Source organism: Calcarisporiella thermophila, assembly GCF_041956535.1.
Source record: "Calcarisporiella thermophila strain CBS 279.70 unplaced genomic scaffold VTP21scaffold_24, whole genome shotgun sequence".
Taxonomy (NCBI): Eukaryota; Fungi; Calcarisporiellomycota; class Calcarisporiellomycetes; order Calcarisporiellales; family Calcarisporiellaceae; genus Calcarisporiella; species Calcarisporiella thermophila.
Window position 1 is genome coordinate 247,546 of NW_027192214.1, and position 21,596 is coordinate 269,141.

The 21,596-nt window shown below is 39.0% G+C and overlaps 6 protein-coding genes across 6 annotated transcripts; 2 read left to right on the plus strand and 4 right to left on the minus strand.

Annotated features, from left to right (window-relative positions):
* Positions 1–213: 213 nt before the first annotated feature.
* On the plus strand, positions 214–6,900 carry VTP21DRAFT_5887 (uncharacterized protein; the record flags this gene model as incomplete). Its single annotated transcript, XM_069396456.1, has 28 exons — positions 214–354; positions 411–502; positions 562–811; positions 883–1,140; positions 1,199–1,381; positions 1,452–1,710; positions 1,769–1,858; positions 1,928–1,985; positions 2,051–2,092; positions 2,155–2,255; positions 2,312–2,366; positions 2,422–2,528; positions 2,583–2,798; positions 2,856–2,911; positions 2,973–3,096; positions 3,153–3,797; positions 3,855–3,929; positions 3,992–4,065; positions 4,132–4,293; positions 4,355–4,391; positions 4,457–4,551; positions 4,613–4,890; positions 4,956–5,579; positions 5,640–5,835; positions 5,896–6,268; positions 6,334–6,480; positions 6,537–6,671; positions 6,731–6,900. The coding sequence occupies 28 exons, from the start codon at positions 214–216 to the stop codon at positions 6,898–6,900; spliced, it is 5,043 nt and encodes a 1,680-aa protein (XP_069247542.1).
* Positions 6,901–7,039: 139 nt separating this feature from the next.
* On the minus strand, positions 7,040–9,126 carry VTP21DRAFT_5888 (uncharacterized protein; the record flags this gene model as incomplete). Its single annotated transcript, XM_069396457.1, has 9 exons — positions 7,040–7,200; positions 7,254–7,397; positions 7,460–7,601; positions 7,664–7,741; positions 7,801–7,937; positions 7,993–8,086; positions 8,147–8,235; positions 8,299–8,567; positions 8,630–9,126. The coding sequence occupies 9 exons, from the start codon at positions 9,124–9,126 to the stop codon at positions 7,040–7,042; spliced, it is 1,611 nt and encodes a 536-aa protein (XP_069247543.1).
* Positions 9,127–9,257: 131 nt separating this feature from the next.
* On the plus strand, positions 9,258–11,821 carry VTP21DRAFT_5889 (uncharacterized protein; the record flags this gene model as incomplete). Its single annotated transcript, XM_069396458.1, has 11 exons — positions 9,258–9,280; positions 9,360–9,526; positions 9,585–9,689; positions 9,750–9,865; positions 9,927–10,292; positions 10,352–10,568; positions 10,634–10,689; positions 10,754–10,946; positions 11,030–11,463; positions 11,526–11,626; positions 11,692–11,821. The coding sequence occupies 11 exons, from the start codon at positions 9,258–9,260 to the stop codon at positions 11,819–11,821; spliced, it is 1,908 nt and encodes a 635-aa protein (XP_069247544.1).
* A 292-nt stretch (positions 11,822–12,113) lies between these two features.
* Positions 12,114–13,350, minus strand: VTP21DRAFT_5890 (uncharacterized protein; the record flags this gene model as incomplete). Its single annotated transcript, XM_069396460.1, has 5 exons — positions 12,114–12,344; positions 12,400–12,515; positions 12,580–12,961; positions 13,020–13,208; positions 13,264–13,350. 5 exons carry the CDS (start codon positions 13,348–13,350, stop codon positions 12,114–12,116), a joined length of 1,005 nt encoding a protein of 334 aa, XP_069247545.1.
* Positions 13,351–13,555: 205 nt separating this feature from the next.
* VTP21DRAFT_5891 (uncharacterized protein) lies at positions 13,556–17,215 on the minus strand (the record flags this gene model as incomplete). The annotated part of the gene is made up of 15 exons (XM_069396461.1): positions 13,556–13,981; positions 14,046–14,453; positions 14,518–14,574; positions 14,633–14,737; positions 14,797–14,922; positions 14,983–15,149; positions 15,209–15,400; positions 15,461–15,681; positions 15,743–15,879; positions 15,939–16,020; positions 16,086–16,326; positions 16,394–16,563; positions 16,635–16,813; positions 16,880–17,071; positions 17,135–17,215. The coding sequence occupies 15 exons, from the start codon at positions 17,213–17,215 to the stop codon at positions 13,556–13,558; spliced, it is 2,784 nt and encodes a 927-aa protein (XP_069247546.1).
* A 769-nt stretch (positions 17,216–17,984) lies between these two features.
* Positions 17,985–21,313, minus strand: VTP21DRAFT_5892 (uncharacterized protein; the record flags this gene model as incomplete). The annotated part of the gene is made up of 6 exons (XM_069396462.1): positions 17,985–19,181; positions 19,245–19,681; positions 19,740–20,318; positions 20,388–20,941; positions 21,008–21,182; positions 21,253–21,313. The coding sequence occupies 6 exons, from the start codon at positions 21,311–21,313 to the stop codon at positions 17,985–17,987; spliced, it is 3,003 nt and encodes a 1,000-aa protein (XP_069247547.1).
* Positions 21,314–21,596: the final 283 nt, after the last annotated feature.

Genomic DNA, 21,596 nt, shown 5'->3' on the forward strand with positions numbered 1-21,596 from the left:
GCTGAAATTAAAGTTCAAATGCTCTTCGATAGTTGACAGCGTTCTGCAGTCACACCTCTATACTCATCTCACTTCCTGCGATCATTTACAATAATTAATTATAACGATACTGGGATAACATCCTTCATTTTTTATACTTTCTGGACTCTGTTATAGTATTTTTCACGTCAAACCCCCGAAACTTGGAAATGCAGTACTGATCTGCGATTTCCAATGGCCAGCACGGACTCACGGTTCCCGAAGGTGGGGCAAAACAACCAAGAATTACTAGAACTGCAAAACAATGAGGTAGAGGCGCTCCAGGCGATTTTTATGGACGACTATGAGCCGCTCATCGCCTCAACACCCTGGAAAGTGGGTAACAATTTATTGATTATTATGTCCTTGAGCTAATTTTGTATTGTAATTAGATTGTTACTAATTTTCCTGAATTCAAACTTCATTTGTGGCCTCTTGGTGATGACCAACTTAAAAAATATGTTTCCGTAGATCTTTGCGTAAGGTAAATACTCTCTGTTTTTATCATAATATTTAAATGTAATATGCTAAATAACATTTTAGATTTACTCGCACATATCCAAATACCCTCCCCGAATTGCGGCTCGATAATCCGCGCGGCCTTTCCGCTTCGCAAGTGCAAGAGCTTCAGCAACAGATAACGCGTCTTTCCAAAAAATTGTTGGGGCAGGAAATGATATACGAGATTGCGATGCTCATTCAAGACTACATAACAAATAATAATAGTGCTGCACGTGTAAATCAACTCTCTTTTCATGATGAGATGTTAAACAGACTAGAAAAGACGACAAAGGTATATATCCGCACATATATATTTGTCTTTTGATGTGGCTATACTGTATCAATTGGATGATAAATTCTTAGGAAGAACAAAAGAGAGCAATGGAGGAGCGTAAAAGGCAGGATGAACTGGAAGAGCAGCTTGAAAATGAGATGAACATGAATTTGAGCCAGAAAATTATGGAAGAAATTCAACGAAAAGAAGAAAAGCTGAAGGAGGAACGCGACCGCCAGATGCAATTACGCCTTACGCAAGATAAAGGCTCTATTTCATTAGACACAGAAAATCTCTCTGTGGTGAAATTTGATAACGTGATTACAGTTGATGTAGAAGAGAATACGGTAATTTGATTCAGTTAGCTCACTTTTGTAATAACTTTTCATTTACATTTTTTTATAGACTATTTCCTTCAAATCAGTCATTTTGGGGCCTCGAATCGGAAAAGATATATTTGGTTCTCTCTATCTTGTTAATCCAATATACCTTCAACCTTTGGGCACTAAGCAGATGGCTTATTCGTTTGTACTGAATGAGATTGAAATTAGTAACCCGCACTACTTAACACCTGACGGTAAAACCAAGGTAAAATTACCAAATCTTTGAGTTTTCTCAATTACCATATCACGAACATCTGAGATATTTTGATTTAAAGCTTCATGAATTGGAACAAGAGATTGATCGTATTAAATCCATTCGACATCCAAATATTGCCGCCGTATATGACTACAAGCTGGAGCGGTCTCCAGATACTGGGTGGCGCTTGCGAATTCTTATGGAGCATGTCCCGGGAGGTACCCTTGCAGATTTGTTGAACAAATGCGGTTCTCTGCAAATACAGATTGCAAGCAATTATATGAAGCAAATGCTATATGGACTAGTGCACGTACATGCAAAAAACTATGTTCATAAATGTGGGTTATCTTAATCCCAGAATTCATTCAACAATATTCATTTCGTATTTTATTTTAGGCATTATAACTTCCAATGTTTTATTTGGCCGTAGCAACAACAACGAAACCGTCAAATTAAGCAATGTGAGATTCATGCGAAAGCTTTTAGGTATTACAATTGGGATATATTTGCAATGTTTAGAAATATATTCACTTTCATCTGATATGAAATATTTAGATATGAACAAAGAGTTTCCTATAGCTTCATATTCTCCTGAAGAAATTCTGCCTCCATGGTATTTATCTTCGCTTTATCCATAAATTAATTATAATTAACTATGCTATATTTTTGTCACTTAAGGTCCTCACCGGAACTTGTAGAGAGAAAAAACGCTCATACAAGGTAAATTTGAATAAAAATAAATTCAATGATTGGATTGGATATTAATACCTACTATCAATTAGAAAAAGCGATATTTGGTCTTTGGGGGTAGTATTTATTGAGATTTTATGGGGACCCTCTATCTATTCGAACTACTCTTCAATCGAGCAATTTACGAAACATGGTATATATCAGAGATAAACATTGTATATATTTTATATTAATCTATATCGACAATAGCCTTGAAGGAATTACCTTCTCACGCACGCGATTTCCTTTCTAAGATGCTTCAAAAGTATATTCTTTATTTATTTTATTTTATCGTTTGCTTCATATATATATATTTTCAGGGATCCAAGAAGACGGCCGAATGCAATCGAACTATTGAGCGATCCTTTTTTTTCCAGTGATCTTCTTTCAAGTCAGCAAGTGCCTCTTAGATTTTTATTGCCAAATGGTATGATTTGTTTATGAATCCTAAATGTAATTTATTAACTGAATATGTCGAAAGCTACCCCACCACTGCCTCCGCCAGCACAAATCGCTTCCCCCAGAAAAGACACCAAGCACGATCCCATTCAGCCTTCAGCTCTTGCAGATATGTATATAGATACACTCCCTCAGTACGGCACTTCTCCTTCAACACAGTATACGTTCGGAAGTCAGGGCCAACTTCCTTCATCGCGCTATTTGGCCGACTTTGAAGAAACAGATTATCTAGGCAAAGGTAGTTTGCTTATTTTATTGCAATTAAAATCGAAATTATTGAAATATTTTATTTTAGGCGGATTTGGAGAAGTAGTCAAAGCTAAGAACAAGCTGGACGGAAGATTTTATGCAGTGAGCTACACTATAACCGATTATTTGCTAGTAGCATTTTATAAATATCATAATTCAATAGATAAAAAAGATACGTTTAGATTCGCGAGATACTGAAAACACCCGGAAAATTTTACGAGAAGTAACAACTTTGTCTAGACTACATCACCAATTCGTTGTCCGATACTATGCAACCTGGCTTGAAGGTATTATTCGATGATTGTGCATTTAAAGCTTGAAAATATTCATTTTTTTTAATTAGATTCAAAAGGGTCCGCTAATTCAGATAATTCACTCAATGATGAGCTCTCATCAGAGTGTGATGAAACGTTTTCGGAGGACAATGATTTCGAAAACCTTGGGCTAATTAATATCAATAATATCAAATTCGATCTTCTTTCTGCTGAGCGCTCGCGTAGTCACAGTTATCGTAATATTTGCTTTGAAACATCCTCTTCTTCTTCTGATGATGAAGAGGAAGAGGATATTCCCAATAGAGATAGCTCTGTCATTTCTACCGAGCGCAGTTCTTTTTCTTCAGTTCGCCACAAAGGGAGTAAGCCCTCTAGCGGGAGTTCACGTAGTGAAGATCGCCACCAAAGCCGCATTCTTTATATTCAAATGGAATACTGCGAGAAAAAAACTTTGCGTGATGCGATTGATGAGGGAATGACGGAAGAGGAAGGCTGGCGTTTATTCCGACAAATTCTCGAGGGTTTAGTGCATATACACAGCCAGGGTGTTATTCATCGAGACTTGAAGCCAAGCAATATTTTCTTGGACGCAAATGGAGATGTTAAAATTGGTGATTTTGGGCTTGCAACTTCGAGTCAACAGCTTGTAGAAGCAAACTTGAGCAGAACATTAAGTTTTGAGAAATTCAGTCATGACGAAGCAATGACTACTGGTACTTTTTATTTTTTTCTTTAAAATTTTTGATTATGATTTCATTCATTCCTTTTAGATGTTGGGACTACATTCTATGTCGCACCTGAGATGCTCGATCGGATGTCTCTTGGTACAAAATACAATCAAAAAGGTAATTTTTGGGTTTTTATAACATATTGTTAACATTCACAGCTTATATATTTTGAAAACTAGTTGACATCTACTCTCTTGGCATTATATTTTTTGAAATTTGCTATAAATTCTCGACCGGAATGGAGCGTGCAATGGTAAAATTATTATACACGCCTATTTAATTGGATGTTTTGATAAAATTAATAATTATGTTTATCAAGACACTACGAGATCTTCGCAAACCTGAGATACTGTTTCCTCGAGAATTTCCTCAGAAGATGACAGAGCAAGCGACTATAATACGCTGGTGTCTCAACCATGTACCAAAAAATCGTCCGACGAGCTTAGAGTTATTGCAGAGCGAACATCTACCACCAAAAATGGTAATGAGTTTTTTTTCATATTAAGGTGGGCACTAATGGAATTTCTTATTATGTGCAACAGGAAGATGAATATATCCAAGAATGCCTTCGAACTCTTGGTACATTGGTTTTCATAAACTTGCTAACCTGAACTCTTCGAATATTGATAATTTTCTTCTATTAGCTAATCCGAACACACCATATTTTGATAAGCTTATGACTGCGCTCTTTGCACAAAATTCAGATAAATACAAGGATTTCACTTATGACTATAACTCGGTAAGTTAATATCAAGAATTGTATCTATGTTTACGCAACAGTAATCTTAACAAATTTACAGGGTAATGAAACACTGGATCCTTATAACGCCATATTCGGAAGCCTCGTACGTGAGTACATGACCAAGATTTTTCGCAGGCATGGCGCACTTGAATTCTCGACTCCGTTGCTTGTCCCGAAATCTGACATCTATGCCTCTGAGACGCCCGTTGTAACCTTAATGGACAATGGTGGTGGTCTTGTACAATTACCATATGATCTCACAGTACCATTTGCACGTTATATATCAAGAAATAATGTGAAAGAATTGAAACGATTTAGTTTTAACCCTGTTTATAGGTGATTCCATTTTAATTTTTTTTAAAAAGAAATCACTCGACTAAGATATAATCTGCTGTAATTAGGACCAATATTGTTGGTGGACAGCCTCGACACCTCCTCGAAGCCAGTTTTGACATTGTTCATGCTTTCCCCTCTTCAATGGTTCCAGACGCAGAAATTTTAAAGCTTACGGAGGAATTATTAGATGAATTCCCTCCTTTCCGTAATGCCGGCTTTTGTTTTCTGATAAATCATTGTTCAATTCTTGAGGCAATCTATGATTACTGCCATGTCCCAGAGGATATGCGTCGCAGCGTTTCTCATGCATTGGAGAGCTTATCTATGCTGGGGAGGGGCCGTGCTGGCGGCAATACTCATGTGAAACATCATCTCGCAGTGCATTTCCCTCGACTTGCCCGTAGTGTTCTGGATGAGTTGGATTTATTTAATTTCGAGGGTGACTTGGAGACCGTTGCCACCAGACTGGATGCCTTGTTGTTATCAGTAGCTGAACTGAGAAAAAAAATGAAAGAAGCGATGAACGAGTTAAGGCAGTTGGTTCAACATGCAAAGATTCTGGGAATTCACCATAGGATGGTTTTCGTTCCTTTGCTGGCATTTAATAGCCACTTGTTTAAGGGTGGATTAATATTTCAGACCGTTCGCGATACAAAAAAGAAAGAAGGCTATATTGCTGTTGGTGGACGGTAAAATAAAAATACACTATAACATTTTTATTCATAGATATCTTATTTTGTTTTATTTAGATATGATGCGCTAATACACCAGCTCTCTCGCCCTATTATCGGTAGCTCGCGTGGTCGTGGTCATGCTGTCGGTGTAAATATTCGGGTTGAGCAGTTTATCGGAGCTATCAACAATTTTCAATCCGAAAATCTCAAGCATTTTATGTCAAGAAAACTGGAAGAGGAGAGGAGCTTTGGTTTATGGGCTCCAAAAAAAGTACGTACCTATAATAATTCTCAAAGTCAATTTTCTTCATCATTTATGTAATATCACTAGTGCGATGTTATTGTTGCAAGTTTCGGCAGACACCTTCTTCGTGAGCGCCTTGAGATTGCACGTGATCTTTGGAACCACGGGATTGCAGCTGAAGTGCTTTATGAAGACGATAACTCGGGCTCAACCGATTCGCTTGTTCGCCAATGCAAACATCAGAGTGTAAACTGGCTTGTTATTGTGAGAGGTCGGGGACATGAGCAAGTAAAGGCAAGGGAAGTTAACTTTGTGAAAATTAAAAATATACTTCGTCGGACTGAGACCGAATGCCCACGAAGCGAAATATGCTTACACCTCGCAGCCGAGATTACAGAGCAAATGAGGATTGACGCACAGTTTGCAGGAACCAAACACCGAAAACATGAATTTGAACTGAGTAGATATTTTTTTCCACCGTTGCCTTGCTGTTGAAATAGCGAACTTACATTGATAAATTTAAAGGTATACCAAGCAGCCGTATAGACTTTGCGGCCAACACTCCAGGAACTCATAACGATAATTTTAGTTCATCCGACGACCTGAAAATTCAAGTACTAACATTCCAAGACAAATCAACACGTAAACTTAAGAAGATCCTTAATGATAAAGGTATTTATTTTTTAATATATACTCGAGCGTTTTCCTTCTAATAATTTTTTTGATAGCTTCGAACCACATTTCGCACCTCACCCGTAGCATCAAGAAATGTGATATACCGGTGCTTGTTTTGGAGTTCTCTTCTGATCTCTTGCGAAAGTTAGTGGACTGTGATGTGACATGTGATGAGTCTTTCAAAAAATGTAAGAAGTTACTTGCTTTCCACATATATTTGTATATTTTTTATTTATTGAAACTATAGTTGTTGAGATGATTCCCCGCCAGTTACATCAAGCTCGCTCAATCCGAGAATATGTACGAGCCATTCAGGATCAGATGCGAACTTTTCGAGATGCAGGTCACCGCCACGTATGGTTGTATTCTCATCGGGACGATTTTAGTGTTCTTTATACGTTCTTTAGAAACCTATAGATCTTCAACCTTTTTGTTGCACATTGAAATTCCATTTACAAATTTCCTTTGTTTAATTATTCTTTTTTATAAGGATGTAATTTTGGTCAGAAGAATAGTTTTTGGTCAATACTTAATACGAAAGCGCAAAGATTATTTATTACGCAAATATTTTATATGGATTCATGATACCCTTTGGATCGAGTGATTCCTTAATTTTCTTCATAAGTGCCAGCATTGGCGCAGGTTTCGACCGTTTAAGGTACTTGGCCTTCATGATTCCAATTCCATGCTCAGCTGAAATAGAGCCATTGTGAAGAGCTAGAGAGAAGACATTCAAAATTTTGTAACCTAACACTGTTTGTGTGATTTACCTGTCCACTCCATAACGAATTTGTCGCACTCTTCATGTGCCTTCTTATCTTCACCGCGTGTTATAGCGAGGATGTGTAGATTTCCATCCCCCAAATGACCAAACCCTGTTAAATGTGTTATCTCCTTATCTGGACCAAATAAACCTAACAATTTATAATAGCAAATTTTTAGTGAATAATATTCTGCAATACCACAGGATAATCACCTTTATTTTCAAGGTAAGTCTTAGTTTCTTCAAACATTTGCCAGTGTTTCTGAATTGGGATGGAAAAATCGTAAGTAAGCGTTGGGCCGGCCTCGGCACATGCCTCAGGGATTAGTTCGCGAATTGACCAGAGAGAATTCATCTAAAAAGGACATCTAAATTAATGCGCATATCTAAACGGTACTGTTATAGTTCAAATGTAACTTGTTGAATATCCTGCGCTATTACTCCATCTTTGGCAATATCAGATTGCATAAGATTTTCTAAAAATACAGTTATTTTCTATAGTATATTATAGGTTAGTTTCTGAATTCTCAACATCAAACTGCATAAGAGATTACCTCCTCATCATGGTCCTTACAGCTTCCTTGTGTTTCCACCAAGGCATAGAAGGGATACTCTCTTTCAAAAGGAAATTTTATATCGGACTTCAAATTGCGAACAATATCAACAGCCGATTGATCCCAAAATTCGAACGCTAATATATATCGGCCATTAGAAATTTATCTAAGAAACGCTAATGTTATTATTACCAGATAGTATTTCTGACAAGCGATCCTTTGTGGACATGAATGCACGAGTCACATTATCAAATGAGTCAAATCCCAGCATAGCAACATTAACATTCTAGTATATTTAAATAGAATTATTCTTTGATTGATTAAAGAGATAGAATAGGACCTATACCTTGGGCTTTCGAGGTGTAAGTATAGAGACTCCAGTGATAAATCCAAGAGTTCCTTCTGAACCAATAAACAATTGCTTGACATCATAGCCTGTGATTTGAAGAAAAATATTAGATATCATTTAGTGTATAAGAGATGAAAGAAATGACTTGCCTGTATTGTCCTTTCGTAATGTCGATAAATTATTCAGTATAGTACCATCGGGTAGAACTACTTCCAATCCAAGTACATTGCCATGTAATGATCCAAAGCGCACCAGCCGTAACCCCCCAGCATTTGTTGAAACATTTGCTCCAATATGGCAACTACCCTTTGCTCCAAGATCTAAGGGCATCATATGGTTGCGATCGGCTAAGTATTCGTCTAAATCGTGAAGAATACAGCCGGCATCACACAAGAGTACTCCTGATAACGCATCAAAACTATTAAATTTTTAGCATTTTTAACTGACAAAATAGGTTACTCAATTTTCTGTTTAGTATACCTCCTAATATTGTTCATTTTTCGGGTAGAGATTATGATCTCATCAAACACGGCTAGAGGCCCTCCACCCACACCAGTTAATCCACCTTGCGGTACAACTGCCAGGCTTTGTTTGTTACAATACTTCAGGATTTCAGATACTTCTTCCGTGGTTGAAGGCTGCAAAACTAATGGGGAACGGCCACGATATAATTTAAACCAATCTATATTATATGGAGCGAGATCCTCCTCACTAACGCCATTTTCTCCTGCATATAGAACTGAATTGTGCGGTAGAATCTCTCGAAAATAGTCAACATCTTCCCTGGTGACTTGCTTATATCGGTCATCGCGAGTAATGTTAGCTGTCTCCGACGTGAAAGGCACCGCAGAATTCTGCTTGTGAGATCCGGTATTAGAGGAGAAAGTACGAAAGTTAATGCGATGTAGGTGAGAGTTGTATTTTGACGTCCTCCAAACGCGAAAATTGGAAATATGGGTATAGAAATTCCGTAGCATTTTGTTGGATAATAATGAAAAATGATTAATACGCGCTACTTTAAATTTCGGCACTTGTTACTGTGAAAATTCACTGTCACGGATTCATCCACACAACACGCCTTTTTTGTTAAAACCGAGCTGATTCAGTCATGTCGCAACAGTCCATTAAAGTGTGAGTAGTATGTCTATCTAATGTACTTATTCAATACATACCCAATATTAAATATCATTATGCTTTCTTGTTAATATAGGCTTGCTGTTGGCTCTGCAAATGGAAAAATACGTGAATATTTTAATAAAATTTCGACAATCAACTCAAAACATGGGCCTTTTGACATGTTGTTATGTGTCGGTGACCTGTTTGCCGCAAATCAAGACGATGAAATTATTAGTGATTTAGTAAATGGAAAAATTGAAGGTTGGCCAAGATATTTAATCAAACAACTGGTTCACGCTAATATTCTGTACTCTTTTAGTTCCGTTAGCCTCTTATTTTATTACGGGGCAGAATGGCATTCCGGATGTGGTACGAGAAAAGCTCGACTCCTATGGAGAAGTGTGCCCAAATTTATTTTACATGGGTATGTTAGTTCTTAACTATATTGAGTGAATATCAATATTTATGGACTTCTTTCATTCAGGTAATCATCAGCTCTTAACGACTACAGAGAAGGCGAGAATAGCTGCTTTAAGCGGAATGTATTCTGAACATATTTACGAAAATGATAGCGCGGGCTCAACCGTTTTTAAAGATAAAGTTGGTTACCTTATATTCAGCTCCACTATAAATTTTATCAAACATTATTTTGGATTTCTAGGAGACTACTTCTGAGATCAACGAAAACAACTGCTACCGTTCCTCAGAAATCGAGAGTCTCATTGCTAATATTACGTCCTCTACGTTTTCCCCGCCCGGTATTGATATTCTTATTACTTACGAATGGCCACGAGGAATAACCACTGGATCAAAGCAATGTACCCTGGATGCTGGAATTGGATCTTTGCCAGTTGCGAAACTTGCTGCTGCAGCTCAACCACGCTATCATTTTGCCGCATCAGAAAACATTTTCTTTGAAAGGGAACCCTATACTAACAGCGGAATTCCTGGTACCTCTTCTCCTATAGCTGGACATGTTACAAGGTTTATTGCACTGGGAGAATTTGGTAACCCAAATAAACAGCGGGTATGTGAACTGCTCCTTCCTAATCTCCCTATCACTTATCTTTATGATTATATTATTAGTGGTACTATGCGTTTTATCTAGTCCCACTTGCTAGTGCAAGCGCCCCATCACTACTTCAACGACCTCAAAATACTACAGAGTCTCCACTTTCAATATCATTAGCTGCTGATGGGCGGGGTTTAAAGCGCGGACATATTGGCTCTAATGACAATGAGAATGGCTCCTTTTTTTTCGATAGTAGCGAACCGCAAAAGAAGAAGGGCCGAGCAGAAAAAGGTATTGAATAAACTTTGAAGCTCTACTATGAGACTTGAAACTAATAGTAAAAGTGAATTTCTTAGTTCCACCAGAGGGCTACATATGCAAAATTTGCGGTATTCAAGGGCATTTTATCCACGTCAGTGTTCTTTTGGGTCCATATATCTGAATATATCTGATATAATCCTTTATTTATTAATTAGGATTGCCCAAAGAAAGCTGAAAATTATGTCTGCCATATTTGCAAGCAGCCAGGACATTTGATCAAAGACTGTCCTCAAGCAGGACAGAAGAAAAAACCAGTCCCTCCCGAGAATTATGTCTGTAACATCTGTAAGGAGCCAGGACATTTCATTAAGGACTGCCCACAGAAGGGCTCTCACCCTATTCATGAGGGTAAATTGAACTAAAATTTCATTTATTGCTATCATAATGATGTCATATGGGCCTATTAATACCCAATTTCCCTTTTTATATAGCGATTTCACCAGAACAATGCTGGTTCTGTCTTGCTAATCCAAACCTTGCAAAGCATCTAATTGTCAATATTGGAGAAGAAATCTACCTTACCTTAGCAAAAGGTCCTCTGATCGATTCTGCTGGTGATGCGCATGTTCCTGGCGGAGGACATGCACTTATTGTCCCGATATCACATACACCGGGCTTTCAACAAATACCATCTGAATCTAGAGTTGAGATGGTAGCTGAAATAGAAAAATATAAAAGCGCTCTACGAAATCTATACGAGGCGCACGGGTGCGCTATGGTTATTTATGAGGTGTGCCGTGGTACAAAGGGCATGCACGCACACTTACAAGCTGTCCCCATTCCGAAAGAGAAAGCAGGAAACGTTGAAGAGGCTTTTAGATCAGAGGGAGCGAAGGCTGGGATGCAATTTTCCAATTCACTTCCGGTAAAATAATTTTCAGTATATTAGTGGATATAATTGTTAATTGATTTTTTCTCAATCCCTAGCCTACTGTTGATTCCGGTTACCTTAAAATAGATCTTCCGGATAACACTTCTCTAGTGTATAAAATCAATCCACAGGAGCGATTTAACCTTCAATTCCCAAGGTGAGATATAGTTGCAGGAATGATACCTACAATAGATTTTACCATATTTTGGTACACTAATTTAGGGTTGTGCTTGCCCAAATACTGGGGAAACCCGAGCGTTCAGATTGGAGGGCATGTTCACAGACTGTGGATGAAGAACGACAAGCAGTACAAGCGTTCCGAAAAAATTTTGATTCGTTTTTTAACAAATAGATTCTGCAATCAGTTTAGGGTTCAAGTGGAAAATAAAATATAATCTACGTGCAATCCCTTAACTCCTTTTAGTATCTTGCAAAAATTTTCTGGGATTCTAAACTGGTTTACGTTCATATATAAAGAATTAATAAAATATTCTCTTGATATATTTTTAATATTTAAAAGGGTTAATGGAACCAGGGTAATATAAGTTCAAGTATCTTCCTTTCAAAATTAGAAAAACGTCTAATGGACCCAATTTTCAAGAAGCAAATTTAATACGAACTTTAAATACTCATTATTCTCTCTATTAAAGTTTTGCTAGCAGAGCTTTCGCTGCTTTGCTCCCTACTGGACGACCTAATGAATCACTTATAAATTGACTGGTCTGTATCAACTTCGATAGATTAACACCAGTTTCAAAACCCATTCCATCAAGCATATACACAACATCTTCTGTCGCCACATTTCCGGAAGCCCCCTTAGCATAGGGGCAACCGCCCAAACCTGAGACGGAGCTATCAACCACCCGCACACCCATCTAGATAATCGATTAATAATTGAGGTTTTTTTTAGGAGTAATTAATAGAGATTACTTGAATAGCTCGGTAGATATTAGCGAGAGCTTGCCCATAAGTGTCATGACAATGAACTGCGAGCGACTCTATTGGGACATATTTAGTAACCTCTCCGAGCATCTCCTCCATAGAACCTTTCAGGATATAACGCTATAATTAGATTTATTTGAATAATCCATTAATATCACTCCAAGTTACCAGGTGTTCCAACGCCTATAGTATCGCCCAATGATATTTCATAACAGCCCATGTTGTAAAGCCGCTCTGCCATATCTGCGACAGCCTTGGGTGCAATCTTGCCTTCATACGGACAGCCAAGGACACAAGAAACGTACCCTCTCACCGCAATTCCATTATCCAGCGCCTTACGCACAACCTCTTCAAATCTATCAAGGCTCTCTTTGATAGAACAGTTGATATTTTTGAGACTAAATGACTCGGATGCGGCTCCAAATATCGCAACCTCCCGAGCACCACAGGCTAGTGCTGATTCTAGACCCTTCATATTTGGGGTGAGAACTGGGTAGTTTACGTCCTTATGACGAGTTATTTTGGTCATGACTTCTTTAGCATCTCCCATCTATAGTTAATTGCTTAGCGATTGTATTTAAAAGTTGAGATGATATAGAAATGATTACTTGCGGAACCCATTTAGGAGAAACAAATGATGTTGCTTCGATAACCTTAAGGCCAGTTTGAGCCAATCGATTAATAAGCTCTACCTTCACTTCCGTCGGCACCATCTTCTTTTCATTTTGTAGACCATCTCGGGGACCTACTTCCACTATCTTGACTCGCTTAGCTCCAGATTTAAAAGGATGTGCTTGCTAATAAAAGAATAAGTTATCTCTAAGAGTTTTTACATTCTAGTTAATGTATCACCTCCACGCGTAGTGAAGAAGTGCTGAGCATACGAGTTGCAGTATAGTTGGTTGCTCGTATCAAGCGATAAGTGCCGATCGAGGGCATTTTTGATGTAATGTCCGTGGGAAAATGAATTATTTGCCACTAGAGCACTCTTAAAAATCGAAGAATTTGGGTTCAGACAAATAAATAGCAAATTATTAAAGATAAATACTGTAAAAAAAAGAGAGTTGAATCAATAAGGATATCCAAAAAGTCCAATATACAGTTGAATATTAAAAAAAAAAGAAAAAAGATAAAAGAAAAGCAATCAACTAGCAGGATTTCGCCTCCGGCCTCGCCTTTTGTTCCCGGTCGCTCGCCCCCTTCGTCCACTTGCCCCATTTGATCGATTATTTCTTCTTGAAGTTTGACCTCGCTTTTGGCATTCACTTGAAAAATGCCCTATCTCACCACAATTAAAGCATTGCATTGTTTGCTTACGCGAGCTCTCGCCAGCAACTCTAGTTGTAGCGTTATCTATGTGTGCTGTCTCCCCAACCTCCTCGTCTTCTATGAATTGAAAATACTTGCACTGGGCAACTTTTTTGGAACAGGCATAAAATTGCCGCCCTTTGTTTGGACCATCCTTGCTCACTGTGCGTACCGCACAAAGTAGACCACAGTGACATCTTGCGCGGTTAGTGGATGAACTAGTAGGGATTTCAAGATGGCTACGAAATCTATCTAGGGCATCCTGTATAGGGTTTTAATGTTATATTAATATTAAAGGCAATCATTTAATCGATATGCAATTTTACCGCATCCACAATAGAGAGCTGGTTGGAATCATCAGACACATGCAAGCTTCCTTCAATTTCTTCTGCCCAACTAAAATAATCGCATCCTTTGCCATTTGGCTTTGCACAAGCGTAAAATTCTCTTCCTTTGTTTTGGTTTTTTTTCGTGACCGTGCGTTTAACTGAAGGTTGACCACACATGCAGTTTGGAGATGGATGTGAAGTAGAGGGGAGTAGAGATGGGGACTGAGCCAAATTATCTCGGTTTTCGGACACAGTATTTGCCCACATGAAGAAGTCGCATTTGCCATTTTTTCGGGCGCAAGAATAAAAAAGACGACCTTGGTTGATGCCTTCCTTGCGTACAGTATGTGATACAGCGGGTTGTTGACAGTTACATAAGTGAATTTGCCCCTCTTGCGAAGCAATCTGGATTTGAAAATAGACTAAAGGTTAATAGGTATTAAATCAGGATATATAGGACAAAAGTTACATTTTCATCTTGATTAAGTATCTGTGGTCGTTGCATGAGACTTTGGTTAACATTTTCCTATTTGTAAATCTATGTCAAATACTGCTTCTTTTTTTCATCTCCATACGTAATTTACATGAGATTCATATAGAATATCCTCACTCGTCTCAACCCTTCTTCTCTGTGCGCTCTCGTTAGTCCAACTTGTTTCTTGAGAATGTCCAAAATATCTAGCAATTGACTATATATGATACTGATTAGTTATAGTGAAAAAAAAATACCAAGCAAACTTTTCTATACCTCGATGATTACATTGGCTTGTTGTACAGCTCGAAGAAATACTGCTTTATACATCTCGATCGACTGTTCTACCACCTGATGCCTCGTCAAGGAACCTTCACAAATTTGTTTCATTTTCACTTCCATCTAAACAATTAAATGAGTATTTCGAAATAAATTAAAAAGGTATAGGAGGATAATTCCTACCTCTCTTCTAAGAAAGGGTTTTGATAGCGACTTTTCGAATCCAATTTTATCATATCCCTCTACCAACGCAATCCCTAAAGTAGACGGGTAAAAATATTGATTACGCTTAAATGCATATTCGCGTTCCAATATTTTCTGAATGTGTTCGTGAATTGTGGCATCGGTTCCTATTGAGTATGAATATTCCAGAAAATGCTCTATAATGAGACTAATGATAGCCACTAACCAATCCCATTTTTATCCATGATGCTAATCAGATCAGCTTCCGTAAGAGGTTGTGGCGGCTTTGTAATGCCATCTTTCATCTCGATTGAAGCAGGTACAAATTCTTCTCCGAGGTTGAAATGAGGCAAATGATTACTCTCCCATTTATCGTATGGATATACCTCAAGGAAATTCTTTTCCAAGATCACAAGCCCTATTCATTTCCGTACCAATTAGCGAGGTAATGCTGAGATGGTTTAAATAATCTACTAACCTGAAGTCTGAAAAATTTCATCAGCAATCTCTATTTTGACTGTAGTCTGAAGCCCTTTTGCATCTTCTGAACAGCACGCAAGAAATCGTCGCACGACGAATTCATAGACACGTTTATCGTCTCCTTGAAGATTCGCCGCGTAACCAGTAGGATGAATTGGAGGGTGTGCGCCATCATCATTTTTACCTTTTCGTGGCTGCTTTGAGGGGATATTCAACAGGCTATATAAAATAATAAAGAATTAAATTACTTTAATAAAAACGTCGTTGTGTCAACTAGTACCGCTCAGCGTAGGGGCCCCAGGCTGGATCAATTACTTGCTTCGCTATCAAACTATCGAAGTCAAAATTTTTTGGAAAGATATCTGTTTCCGTCCTTGGATAACTGAGGAAGCCGTCATTATATAATTTTTCAGCAATCTGCATATAAAGCAATTAGTATAAATGACTCTATGTGTGAATGAGATTGCCCAACTCACATTCATGATTCGATCTCCAGATAGCCGAAGAATTCGTGTTCCGACCTTCTGCAACTCTACTGTTGTAAGAGGAAGCGGTCTCCTAAATGTTTTCAATAAAGAGTAAGTAATAGAAAAGAAAGGCAACATAATACAATATTTTCCTACCATTTAGAAGTAGGTTTAGTATCAACTGAGCAAACTCGGGCTAATGGGTTTGCCACACATTGCTCGTAGAGTACTACACAAAATAGTCTATCGTAGAGGACTCCACGTAACCATCCAAAGGTCACCATTGTGTCATCCTTCTTATATTTTACTTCAATCTTCCAAAATTCTTCTGGTACAAAATCTTGAATCTGCCGATAGCGGTCAACCACAAATCCCAGCGTTGGAAATTGACAGGAGCCTGGTGTATGATTTAGAAGATCGGGTAAGTTTAAACCGAATATATAAAATTAAAAGCATCATCCTACCATAGCTTATGATCTTACTCTCCAACTCTTTGAATAGAGATCTAAATTCGAGCGTCTGGAACCGAGTAAATGCATATCCAATGCGAAGATCCAATTCTATTCGGGCCTCTACAGCGTCAGATAAACGCATGTTTATGTCCACAGGGTTTTGGCAAGCAGCATGAATATCTCTAAAACGAAGCACGATATTCAATAAAAATAATTATATATTGAGCCAACAAAATATCTATATATATGATACCTTGGAGTATAAGCCGAGAATCGAGCACGTGTGACACGTATTCTCCTATTTGCTTCACGAGCAATTTCTATGGCCTCTACGCCAATACATTCCCCTTCTCTATCGCAATCCGTCCATATCATGATCTCCTGACAATGTCTTGCCTCTGATCTAATATTGGCTGCAATCGCATTTTTATCCTAGATTATAGGGTATTCCTAGGTAAGATAAGCTGCATATAAGGGTTGATTCACTGTCATACTTACCTCGGATACTCTTTTTTCGACAGGTGCCTCGAAAAGAACAACAGGCGGGATTGATTCCCATCGATGGTATTGTGAAGGAAAATCTCTACTCATAATGTGACCCAGCAATGAAGTCATCGTCATGCTGACGAGATTCCCTCCAATTTTGTAGTCGAAATCATAGTTTTTAATATATTTTGATCCGGTGGCGCGCTATGGTGTATTGAGATTGGTATGATTAGAGAAGAATTAATTTTCAATAAAATGACAATATACCGAGCGAAATTGATTTTGGGACAAGATTTGTGATATCTGTTTTGCCTGTGAAGGTTTTTCAGCTACACATAATATTCGCATGATATTAAACGCGAAGTCATAGCAGAGTGCAAAACTACGCGAGAAAATGCGCTCGATCGGGAAAACTACACGTATAAGAAATTGATTTAAAGTGGCACGGATATCTGGCAATGAAAACTAAAATTGACGATAAATATATGGATACATCATAGTATGTATTTAAAAGAGCAACGACATTGTATAGTTCCGATATAGATTTTAGAGTTTCAGTGGAAGTTATCTCGCCCATGTCTCTTTCTCCTAAAGCTCCTTCAATCGGTGTAAATGGTTTTGTAGCGCAAGTCGAGGAATAAAATAAATTGAGAAATTGTTTGATTAAGGGAGTGTTGGTAATCAAAAAAATTCACGATATTCCTCTTAGATACTTGGCTCCTTTAGGTAATTAACATGTTGTTTGCTTATCACCCGTTAGATACTACTTATACTTCATATGATAGCTTATAAGTGATACTGAGTACATTGAGTTCAGAGTGAGAGCAATCTGAAAAAAGTTTTTAATATAAAAGTTGGGCCGTGCCTTTCAAGCTAAAGGGCTCCATTACGCAATATCCATCGAGAAGGATCCTTTATTGTTATATGTACATCAAAGAGTGAAAACGTATAAGGATAGGTATAAATAAAATTTTTGGAAAATGGACGAAACACAGGAGGACAAGTAGAAAAAAAAAATCTAACTAAATAGAAAATGGCTTCAATTCAGAGAAGGATTTTTTTTAGGAAATAAACAATAATTGATACAATATATTCCAAAATATCTTAGAGAAATATTTTAAAATCTTCGAGTATTTGGGTGGTGGTAATAGCTACTTCCATCTTCATATCCACCTCTTTCATTTCGAGGAGGATACTGTTGATGCTGGTATTGCTGTCGTGCCATTAAAGCCGCATAAGCTCGATCATGCTCTTGAGGAGAGGTCTCATACCCGTAATCCATTGCTGCTTGTGCGCTTGCATTAGACCCGTATTGATGAGACATATCTGAATATCCATCCGTAGTGTACTGGCGAACAGGGAGGTTATCATAATTCCGCATCGTTGATTGTGAATGATTGTGGTGGTTGAAGTATTCGCTAGTACCGCTACGTTCCACCAATCGCACATCGTCACGGTCCTCATAATAATAGGATATTGCATCCGACGAAGGATTGATTGGGTAAGAAGACATCTCATAAGCCTCGACACCTTGCTGTGGGTTCATAGGGAGTGGTGGTCCCCTCCTTGGCTCGAATTCGTTTCTATACAAATCGTTTGCGGGCACCTGTCTTCCCATAGAATACACGCTAGGAGCGACTGATTTGCCCTCGTTCCATTCAGAATAATCATCGTCATCCTTGTAATATCCATTTATTCCGTCTCGCGAATCGTCGTAGGCTAATTCACTCGTATCCACCGTCTGAAATCGCATGGTTTGGGAGCCATTCTTCAAAAGGGTAAGACGACGTGTGGTAGGAAGACGCGATATACCGGTTTGCCGTTTCTCGGTTTTCTCGTCCAGTCTACCAGAATATACCTGGCTTAGCATATGATTCACGTTTGAGTGAACCATTGGGGTCGGCAGATCTGTTGAAAGAGCTGGGTGCCCAAAGCGTCTATAGAGCTTGTCCTTGTTCTTGGTAGACCCCATATCCATGTGCGCGCCAGAGCCGTCCATCAAATCTCCTGAGCCACTATAGTATTTGCATTTCGAATCAAACGTCCGCCAGCATATAAGCTTTAGCAAAATCGTCAGAATCGGCAATGGGGCCAACACTAGCGACTGGAGTGAGGCACCCTTTAGATTCATGAGTCCGATCATTACTAGTTGAAAGAGGATAATGGACATAAGAAAGCGGTTGAAAATAACACGCCACATTGCACCGCCAGTTTCAATCTTTGTCTGACAGACATAGAGGACTTGATATCGTTGAACTATATAGTTGAGAGAAAAATATGCGACACAAAAGGGGAGAACTAGCGGAGCGATTACCTAAAAAAAAATGAGCTATTGAGTCAATCGAACCACTTCAGATATTTCCTACTATTTCTTTACCGAGTACAAGAGGCCAATAGTCATGTAGAATAGACTCAAATTGTAATACATAGGGTAGTCAAAATACAGAGGACGTGTAGCTTCACGCAATTCTCGAGGTGTCGGATTAGTTAACCGCTTTTTAAGCCAGATAATCACCAAGGCGAACACTTGCATCAAGTCAAGCACGACAGAGAGACCTCTAAGCGATATGTAGTTAATCCAGAATGAAGACACCTTGGTAAGCGACTTAGCAGTATCGTCAAGTATCTTCGACTCGCGAAATATATCAATCAACGTTCCGGCCTGGAATTCATTATTATTGACCTTATCCCGGATGGTAGCGTATATATCAAGAAATGTCTGAAACAGTGTGACGTAGATGAGGTTGCTGACGATGAAAAACGTGTAAAGTTTACGCAGTACGTCGTAATTGCAGGAAGTTTTGGTCAGTGCTCCTGTAAGCAACAAGCATGAAGTCATCTTTCCATTTTACCGAATTGTCTTCATCCATACCTTGCTGTCTCGAAAGGAACCGTAAAAACAGCGGAAGTAAAAGCAAAAAGATGGCCATAAGCAGTGGAGCAAGCGATGCCTCGATCACACTCTCAATGAACGGGTTCTTCTTGAAGAAAGGTTTGAGCGCCGGAATCCTGTCCTTGATTACCTTGACATGAGCCAAGGCCGAGATTGCCAGCATTGGAAATATCCAAACGAAGCAGAACGCAATGAAGAAAATGTTGCCGATCCAGCGCTTTGTTCGACGTGCGTGGGGGTTGAGTGAAACATTCTTCCATATGATATCCTTTGGGGTCGGCGCGAGGAAGAACTGGGGAGGATTTGCCGAGTTCAGTTTAATGGGGAGGCTACTCTCAAGACGTTTTGCGACTGCATGTGCTTGTGGCATCGATGCAAATGACACAAAACCATAGTTAGTCATTTTATTCTCGGAGATACTATCGCGCGCTGTTTCGATCTCGCGCTCTAACTCTTGCATTTCTTTTGTGTAGTGATCAATCCCGTCCACTTTGACTCCTCCGCAACAGCGCCCGTTCACCTTGCAGGTTGGCCGCTTCTTGGCAAATTTGTTGGGGCCTAAAGGCATATGCAAGAAAAGCATAAATAAAAAAATGACGCTTGAAACCACTCGATCTTACATCCTACCTTTAAGGTATTTTGCGAGCTGCGATTCCAAGTTTCGCACAGCTTCTTCATGCTTTTCTATCAGCTCCGGAAGTTTACCAACTTTCCGTCCCATATAGGCCTGCTGCACGGGATAGGGTGGGTTCATCCGGCGCACAAGCTCGGCGAGATCACTATCCGACTTCAAATGTGGCACATTGAGCACCATGACGGTATGGCTGTGAATAGATCTGCGGTATTCCTCAGATTCGAAATATTTCCGACGCAAGGCGACGACACTTTTGTATTGCGAGAAAAGCATATAATAAATGAGGGTGGAAAATATCCAGGTCACCCCCACGTGTGCCCAATACCATCTATCGTCATTGTCAAGATCGGCAACGCTGAGGAGACGAATCTCGCCACCTGGCGCATCGCCGTCGTTGGACCGCAGAGTCCCGACGATATTGACGGGTATGATAACCAAAATGCCCACAACCGTCATGTAGAAAAACATGCGTAAGAGAAGGCGAACAAACTGGATAAACACAAGTGCGTCGTATCCGATTTTTTCAAGCAGCTGTTCGTCAGTGAGCCTGGATAAAAGCAATTAACCCAGAGTTCAGCTTTGAATTTTGTGCTGGATGGTGAATCGTTAATACCTGATTATAGCTAGCCAGTCCAATAAGCCTTGTCCAAGTTTTGGCGGTCGCTTACTCTCAGCTGAATATTTGATGGTTCGAGCGTATACATTGCTATTGTGGGGCCGCAGAATGGAGAAGGCAAAGGCCACTCCAATTGTAATCGCAACGTTTATCCCCAGCTGGGTGAGCATGCCTAAGAATAGAAGAAATCCATCAGGACCAATTCAGAAGGGTATGCGCACTATCCATCTTGCAGGTTTTACCGGTAAGGGTAACCTTTGCATCGGCTTTAACTTGATTCTTGAAGTCAAATACATCGCTCATGCTTCATAAATGATATCTAATGAGTATATATGCAGTACAGACTATTGCTAAGGATTGGGATGATCTAATGAATCGGAAGAATCAGCACGAGCTTCACAGAGTTAAAATAAGACCCACAAAGAAACTCACCCAAACATATAAGGAATTGGTAGGGATGGATAGCATCAATTAAATTTGACCAAACAATTTTAATTTCGGGTTTCTGTGACCTGGGAACCACTCGATATGGGGTTGGTAGGAATTTGCACTTGGCATTGAGGAAAAACCAAACCCAGCTCTCTTT